At 42.1% G+C, this 8,875-nt stretch overlaps 2 protein-coding genes across 2 annotated transcripts; both read right to left on the bottom strand.

Moving 5' to 3' along the window:
- Positions 1-3,059: 3,059 nt before the first annotated feature.
- LOC107571942 (guanylate-binding protein 1-like) lies at positions 3,060-8,514 on the bottom strand. The gene is made up of 9 exons (XM_016258329.1): positions 8,340-8,514; positions 8,124-8,251; positions 7,877-7,986; positions 7,467-7,654; positions 6,985-7,227; positions 5,746-6,026; positions 4,579-4,791; positions 4,384-4,486; positions 3,060-4,117 (listed from the first exon to the last, which is right to left on the bottom strand). The coding sequence occupies exons 1-9, from the start codon at positions 8,512-8,514 to the stop codon at positions 3,675-3,677; spliced, it is 1,884 nt and encodes a 627-aa protein (XP_016113815.1). The 3' UTR covers positions 3,060-3,674.
- Positions 4,761-5,696, bottom strand: LOC107571945 (translation initiation factor IF-2-like). Its single transcript, XM_016258334.1, has 2 exons — positions 5,525-5,696; positions 4,761-5,473 (listed from the first exon to the last, which is right to left on the bottom strand). The coding sequence occupies exons 1-2, from the start codon at positions 5,648-5,650 to the stop codon at positions 5,069-5,071; spliced, it is 531 nt and encodes a 176-aa protein (XP_016113820.1). The 5' UTR covers positions 5,651-5,696; the 3' UTR covers positions 4,761-5,068.
- Positions 8,515-8,875: the final 361 nt, after the last annotated feature.

The raw sequence follows: 8,875 nt of genomic DNA, 5'->3' as shown, positions 1-8,875 counted from the left end.
TTGGCAGTGTGGGCAGGTACCAAATCCTGCTGGAAAATTAAATCAGCATCTTCAAAAAGCTAGTCAGCAGAAGGAAGCATGAAGTGCTCCAAAAGTTCTTGGTAAACGGGTGCAGTGACGTTGGTTTTCAAAAAACACAATGGACCAACACCAGCAGATGACATTGCACCCCAAATCATCACAGACTGTGGAAACTTAACACTGGACTTCAAGCAACTTGGGCTATGAGCTTCTCCACCCTTCCTCCAGACTCTAGGACCTTGGTTTCCAAATGAAATACAAAACTTGCTCTCATCTGAAAAGAGGACTTTGGACCATTGGGCAACAGTCCAGTTCTTCTTCTCCTTGGCCCAGGTAAGACGCCTCTGACGTTGTCTGTGGTTCAGGAGTGGCTTAACAAGAGGAATACGACAACTGTAGCCAAATTCCTTGACACGTCTGTGTGTGGTGGCTCTTGAAGCCTTGACCCCAGCCTCAGTCTCTTTCTTGTGAAGTTTACTCAAATTCTTGAATCGATTTTGCTTGACAATCCTCATAAGGCTGCGGTTCTCTCGGTTGGTTGTGCATCTTTTTCTTCCACACTTTTTCCTTCCACTCAACTTTCTGTTAACATGCTTGGATACAGCACTCTGTGAACAGCCAGCTTCTTTGGCAATTAATGTTTGTGGCTTACCCTCCTTGTGAAGGGTGTCAATGATTGTCTTCTGGACAACTGTCAGATCAGCAGTCTTCCCCATGATTGTGTAGCCTAGTGAACCAAACTGAGAGACCCTTTTGAAGGCTCAGGAAACCTTTGCAGGTGTTTTGAGTTGATTAGCTGATTGGCATGTCACCATATTCTAATTTGTTTAGATAGTGAATTGGTGGGTTTTTGTTAAATGTGAGCCAAAATCATCACAATTAAAAGAACCAAAGACTTAAACTACTTCAGTCTGTGTGCATTTAATTTATTTAATACACGAGTTTCACAATTTGAGTTGAATTACTGAAATAAATGAACTTTTCCACGACATTCAAATTTATTGAGATGCACCTGTATTCTAAGGTGTGCAGTTATTTCTCAGCTAAAGTAGTTCCAGGCAGTTCCAGTAGTTCCAGCAGGATTTCTATGAAGTCTGTTGGAATACTGGTGTTCTACGACCAAATCTCTGCATACGTCACTCCTCTCGGTGCCGTTTTATCCATTCATCAACCTCCCATTACTGTTCTTATATTTCAGCATTAAGCTCAAAGGCTGTTTGCACTGGCATACATTTTAATAACTTAGCGCTTCCACATGTGGAGTCTTTGGCTCTGTATACTTTACAAGTATGTTTACACACACAAGGAGTTTGTCTACTAATTAAAAGTTGAATACAAAAATGAACTGGCTTTCTTATACACATCTTCTTTTATAATCATCTAAGTCTTACCTTTGCTCACATTCCTCAATAGCCCTTCATTTATCTAATCTTCTTTCTTAGGTTTGACTAGTACTTTTGCTTAAGACATGATTTCATGCTTTGTTTGTGTGACCTGTATGTTTCAGGGTCTGTGGTGTTAGATAGTGTGTGTATCTTATCCTAGTGTGTGTTGCATTTTCTTCATTGAATATGTTAGGCACACACACTACAGATGCCTATATAGTGAAAACAGAGCTGGTGTTAGGACAGAACCCTGAGGAACACCATAAGAAAGATTTTCTGTAGAAGAGGTGAAATTCCCACCTCTTCCCACCTCTTTGTTAGTAGTAACTGAGAATTTTCTGTTAGCTAAGAAAGACTTAAACCATTTTAATACAGTTCCCCCCAAAATATCAATCTGGAGATACGAATCGTGTGATCGATTGTGTGAAAGGCAGAGGACAGGTCTGATATAACTAAAATATCCGAGTTACCAGAATCTGTGTCCATTAAAATATCATTAAATAGTACTGAAACTGCCCTTTTAAGAGTTCTTAATGATTAAAACCTAGATTGAAATTCTTCAAATATCTCATTATCAGTTAGACAGGCACTATCTTTCCCAACACCTTATAAATAAAAGATATTGGGCGAAATTTTCTAGGACAGTTGCATCAAGTGAAGGTTTTTTCAGCACAGGTGTAACAGTGGCCAATTTCAGTCTATCTGAGACAGACCCAGATTGCAGACTTTTATTTAAGAATCACACCAGTCCTGGACCCACAAGAGTCCACTATTTGTTTCAAGTATTGAGGATGGATTACATCGTTTGAACACAAGGAAGGTTTGAGGTTTGAAATTATTTCCCAGACTAATTGTAAGAAAACAGCACCAAAAGCAGACCAAGAGGCTGACACATTAACATGTTCATCTACATCTACCACTGCTGGATGAACTGATAATTACACTAGACACTAAACAACGCAAAGCCTGCGCAAATACTAGAAATGGTTAAAGATAATTTGGAATTGCATAGTTACACATTTTATTTATCTATTAGATCTTTGATGTTATTTAGCTGGCTAGTCTGTTTCCTTGATCTCAATTATATGATGACATTACGTTGCTTGTCTTGTTGCTGTCAGAGAACTGAACTGAACTGAACTGAACTGAACTGGATGATGATCAGTGACTTTAACTGAAAATGTGACTGTTTACTATCATCCTCTTGCATTATCGACACACTATTTTCCCGTTTGACACTGTAAAGCTGCTTTGACACAAGCTGTATTGTATAAAATGCTATATAAATAAAGGTGACTTGACTTGATTATTGACAAAAAAATTAAACATGGTGTGTCTTTATTGTGTTTATAGTTTTTAATGTTTTTTTTCTTTTAATCCATAAATATGGGAAATAAATTGCGTCAGGTTGCTGTAAGGGAAGATTTAAGAGTGAAGATGTTTTCCCAAATAGGGTTTATTGAAGACAATGAATAAATAAAGAGGTGAGTGAACACAGCAACAAAAAGATGATGGGAATGGGAGCAAATAGCTAAAAGTCCTTAAAACCCAACAGAGTCCATGGGGAGTGAGCACACACAGCAAGTGAATTCACAGAAATGTGACTCAGCCGAGTGGAAAATTTAGATGCAAAAAAGTTATGTAATTAACAATTAATAATTCATTTTTTAAAATTATACGTTTGCATGTAAAATTATGAAGTTGTAGCAAATCATTTTATTTGTGTTTAGTAAAGATAAGCATAGACATCCAGTAACTTGGCAAAGGTATACCATTTAAGATAGCATGTTCACTGTTAATATGACAATATCATACAATTACTGAGGAAAAAAAAGTGTAATTAAATGACAGTCAGTTATGAAAATGTTTGTGAAAACGATTGCAAAGGGGGTTACATGTGAGTATTTTCTGTAAAAGCTAGGATATGTTGATTAAATGAGTTACTTTTCTTGTTTTTAATGTGCATGACTCCTCCTGCCATTTAAAGGCCATTTAGTAAAGCACTGCTACTCTGGTGCTTTTGATCGGTTCTTTTGTTTGAATTTGCAGCTATGTCAATCCACATTGCTGTTGAAAGCTTTAGGCTACAGTCTGTCTGAGAGTCGCCACAATGGCGAGTCCTAAAAATGCGTTCCATATGACATCAAATAAAAAGCTTTGTAATAATAAATTCAAAACACAGTGAAATGCACATTGTATTCAGTGAGATTATAGTAGTCATGAATTCAGAGTTGTGTGAAAGCAGTGCACTACGAACATCAACACGTTTCACTGTATAGAACAGGATCGAGACGCAGGTCTCGGTCTGCTGTTAATCGCTTCCATCTGCTGTCTGTGCTGTTGCCTCAGCACTTCCATGCTCTGTGTATTTCTTCGCTCCTGATCCGCTATCATCTTTGCGAGCTCTCTGGACTTGCTATCCTCTACCTCTTTATTCCTCCTCCTCAACTGCTCTATCTCGCTGGCCATTTTGTTAGCGTTCTCCTGAAAGCCCTTCTCCATCAGGGCAGCCTGTTCTCTCAGCTTACTGTCCATGGCGCGCTTTGTCTCCTGCTGCTGGACGAACATCTCCTCTTCCACCTTCTGTATGACCTGTCTCACCCTTTCCTCGTTATTCTGTTCTTCAATCACCATCTTCTCCTCCAGCTGATGCTGCCTCTGTTCCTGGGCCTTCATCTCCTGTTCCAGAAGGACTGCCCGCTCTCTCTCCTCTGGTCAGCCCAAAAACAAGTGGTTACAGAAACAGACATGCTGTAAGTTCAATGAAGGAGACAAATCTGACAACATCATCCCTCTTGTTTGACACGCTGAAACATAAGCGTTCAAATGTGGAATGAGATTGCCTTTGATTCTCTTGGCCACTGACTGGCATCCATACCCTTTCATTTACCCTAACTGTGCAGCTGGGTTGATTCTATTCATATTCTCACGTGTAGGGCTTACTGTGTCTACTTGGCTGAAAACACAAAGCTCTTACCGCAAATCCTTCTTTCATTTTCGGTTAGTTTATCATCAGCCTGCAGAATGGCTGTGGTGACTGCAACCTTTTGCTGTAGAAATTTCTCCAACACCTCGGCAATCTATGAAGAAACACAGAAAGAGTAAACCTGATGGTAAAAGTATTCATATCTGAAGGTGCTTAGTGCTATTGCTTTAATGTAACATTTATCACCTTGACTTCTTGATAGGCCAGTGTATTGTACTGATTCACAATGTCCTCCAGGTCCTGGCAGAAGAGATCGTACCCACCAGCTGTGGCATAAAATCCTTGATTGATCCGCTCGGTCATTGGTTCAGAGAGAACTGACAGAAGACTTTCACATTTTTCCTCGGAGGCCTTCTCATTGTCCCAGAGATAGCTGTCAAACTGATGATTGATGGCTTCCTGAAACAGCCCAACAAAACAGGAAGTAGTCTTAATGCTCATCATTCGAGTTTTCTGTACACTTGTCACGCCTCGGTACTGAAAACACACCATGTAAGCACGGGTCTAGGTCCAAATGCAGGCTTTTATTGACTGCCGGGAAAACAAAATCAAAACCAAAACAGAAAACACAAACAGAGCTAAGACTCTGACACAGGCTTGAAACAGAAAAGGGAATCTGATGCAATACGGCCACATAGAGCTTGCATCAGTCCCGTAACAACACTTAATACAACTCCTAACAATTATTAATAATCTGCCCAGAGAGGCGTGGGGAAGGCATATCAGGTCCGTGTGGTAGCGGGGGACCTGGGGACTGGGGCAGAGCCGGTGGAATAGGCACGCAGAGCAGAACCAGCGGCCACCACAGCGGTGCGTGTGGTGCTGCCGCCTTGAAAAGAACGGAGGCGAGTTCCACCGCCACTTCCGGAGCCTTGTGAGCGGGCACCGCCGCCTCGGGGGAACTGAGAGCGGCCACCGCCGCCTCGGGGGAACTGAGAGCGGCCACCGCCGCCTCGGGGAAACTGCGAGCGGCCGCCGCCGCTTCGAGAACATCGTGAGTGGGCTCCGCCGCCTCGGGAGGATCATGAGCAGACACAGCCGCCTCGGGGGAACTGAGAGCGGCCACCGCTGCTTCCGGAGCCTTGTGAGCGGGCACCGCCGCTTCGGGGGAACTGAGAGTGGCTTCCGGAGCCTTGTGAGCGGGCACCGCTGCTTTGAGAGCATCATGAGCGGGCACCGCCACTTCGGGGGAACTGAGAGCGGCCACCACTGTAAAGGGAGTATTGTAATGGGTAAAAATGTAAGCTAATGTAGTCATAATTACTTAAAAGTCCTAATTAGCAGTTAAAATGTGAGCAATCCATAAAGTGGCTTAAAGCCATCTATTGTTGTAATCTGTCCACTCCCACTGACCTCTAAAGATGTCAAGTGCTTCCCATCACTGTCCCTGAAGGAGCGTTTCATGAAGGTCTGTGTTGCCATGAGACTGAAGCATTGGTGTTCTGAGGTGATTTCGTTCAGTTCCAGAGGGAAGGACTTCTTCAGCTTCTCCATTCCACTCTGGTACACCTCAAGCCCCTCCTGAAAAGCAGCCTCATTCTCAATCAGTGCCATTGAGATCACAGCGTTCTCCAGACACGGCACAGCTCCACTGGCGATGGTGTCTACGTATGTTTTTACTAGATGACCCAGAACTGTAGGAAAGCAGAGGAGTCAAACACAAGTACGGTACAAAATAAATGGATGCTACGACTTTAAAGCTGACTAAAGTCTAAACTAGTTTTGGAAACAGTGTTTTTCAAGATTTATGTCATTAAGTCGTCAATGAATAAAGATGCAAAGACAGAAAACATTAAGAGTCCAAAACATTAAAAGCATAATTCACTCGAAAAACAAATATTTGATGACTGTTTTGGGTTAAACCATTTTGGTTACTATTGACTTCCATTTGTATGTCCAAAAAATCTACAGAGTTCTCAGAATAAATTCCACAAAAGAAAGAATGACAGGTTTGGAATGAAAGGAGGGCGTGTAAATGATGACATCATTTTCATTTTTGGGTGAACTTTAAGAGAATGTGCTACAGCAACATTAGTAAAATTAAATGGAGTATTTATTGAAAAGCTTGTGGTACTTGAACTGTGGTTACTCTCAATATTGAATGCATTAGCCAGCATGTTTAACCGCCAACACATCACATAAAGCATTGTGAAGTGAATTTCTAGCATCTCCCCGATTCAACCATTTAGAGTTGGGCGATATGACCAAAACCTTACACCATGACACGAGTAACTTCCCATCACAGTAATGCCTGAAATTAGTTTTATATAACTATCTCTCAACACAACTCAACACTGCATTTTAATGCCATACCATTAAAGCTTCTCTCCATTTTTCTTTTAGTCCTGGCACTGATTTATATGCTAGACAAAGTAATAAATACAGTATGGCCAAATCTCAAATGGTGGACCATTTACTATATATCATCAACATTATGCTCTAAAACTGCTCAAAGTTAAAGCATTACAGACATGCCAGTATTATCTTCTAGAAAGCTGCTTTGGAACAACTACAGTATGTGTATTGTGAAAAGGGCTATAGAAATGATTTGATCTCTTGGATTAGCCACTGCTACATGAACCTATGAGTTACCTCTGCCGGTGACCGTGTGTCCATCTTTCAGATTTTTCACTTGGCTCTGGTCAAAGATAAACTGGCAGAAACGACCCGTGACCTCCAAGAATCGTTTTGAAATCTCAGCTGGGTCCAGTGTCTCCAGATAAGAGACATTGTCTGGATTGGTTGGGAACGGGAAGGTGAAACATTTCCGAGATGGGAAGTATTTGCGAATGCACTCTCTTGGAAGGTTGTAATTGTTCACTTGACTCGAGTTACCTTCAAGAGAACAACACAAAGCTGTCCTTCAGTCAACGTACACAGTGAAAACTTGAACATCAAATAAACTGCTAGCTTGTTAACGTGTTATAGATAAATGATCTTGGGGAACATTGTAGATAAACACAGAAAGCTAAAATCATTGACTGGAAGTGGCTAGAAAGGCTTTGTTTGCTAACAGAATGACATGACATGCTCTGACAAAGCTGGTAATAAAACTTTCAGGCTTTAAATATTACCTAGTTTTAGTTTCAGAGCAAACTCTAGGTATTCGTCCTCTGTTGCATCTTTCCCATCGATGTTTAGCTGCAGAGTGAAGTCCCTCACGGCCCAGATGAAACTGGGGAAGAACTTGACAAACTCTGCATCATCTACAGCTTCATCAGGTGACTTGATCTTGATGTACTCTGTTAGCTCAGTGACGTATCTGTTCAGTGCGAGTCAAAGATCTGTTGAACATTCACTGCAATCATGTAAACTGAGAAGAGCTGTACCAGAGCAATCCCAGCTAATGCCGAATTCCAAAATGGACAAAAGACGTCTATAATTTGGACATTGCTTTACATGGAGTCTTAGTAATTTATGTATTATTAACCTGTTTACCTAAATACTCAGCAAGCTCTCTTATAAGTTCTGATTAGAAGGATACTGCAGTTCCTCTATAGCCCTGTTGTCAATAGTTCCTCGACTGTTCAGGACTAGAGTGCTGCTCAGAAGGACAGCCAGAGAGAAGATCCTGGTGTCATGCTTCGAGTCGCCCTGAGACAGACATGAGACCACAGCCCATAACAGATACACAGTTCCTGATACTGAATGATCTGTGATTGTGAGATTGGTGTACCATCAGACAGAAAGACATATAGATAATATATGATACAGTTACTTTAGTTTGTCACCTTGTCCACGTCTCCGAGTCCCTCGGTGTCCAGCAGCACCAGAGTGGTTTTTGCTTTAGTGGGGTGAGGCACGCACCACATCCAGATGCCCTTCGTCTTGGACTCGATTGTGCTGCCCAGTGCAAACCCTGATAACCACACACCAGAAACCCCACAATGACTTGCATGCATTCATTTGAACAGCTCGAGCGTTTGGATGGCATCAGTGCTGCTGACCTGTTTGTTTCCCGGCCAGTCGATTCATCAGGTAGGACTTCCCGGTGCGATAGAGACCCACCACAGCCACCACCACCACGGGCTGCTGGATCTGCTCCAGAACCTGCAATGCTGACCCCTGCACACACAGCTTCCCATCGGACGCCATGTCAATCAAGCACACTGGTTTGTCCATGACCACTGGAGACCCAAACACATTTCTCTTCCTTTAATCAACCGCACTGAGAAATACTCCAATACTCCTGCATTAGACAGTACAGTAACTCCCCACACGAGCAGCCTTTCCTCTTTCTGTTTGTGTAAAATATTGCTTTAACCACACACTTTCACATCAAACTACACAAGCAGGCTGAGTAAGACACATAGAAATGATTAAAGATTTGTTTGTGACCAGCTACAGTCTATAACCAGACTGGGTTTAGTCTGTTGAATCTCTAACAAAACATGGCCAGAACATCTATCAAGACACGTCAGGCTGTAGAGTTCACACACACACACACACGCACGCACGCACGCACACACACACACTCACACAC

Source organism: Sinocyclocheilus grahami, unplaced genomic scaffold (assembly GCF_001515645.1).
Source record: "Sinocyclocheilus grahami isolate Dianchi unplaced genomic scaffold, SAMN03320097.WGS_v1.1 scaffold1672.1, whole genome shotgun sequence".
NCBI lineage: Eukaryota > Metazoa > Chordata > Actinopteri > Cypriniformes > Cyprinidae > Sinocyclocheilus > Sinocyclocheilus grahami.
The sequence above is the reverse complement of the archived record's forward strand: the minus strand, read 5'-3'. Positions and strand labels throughout refer to the sequence as shown.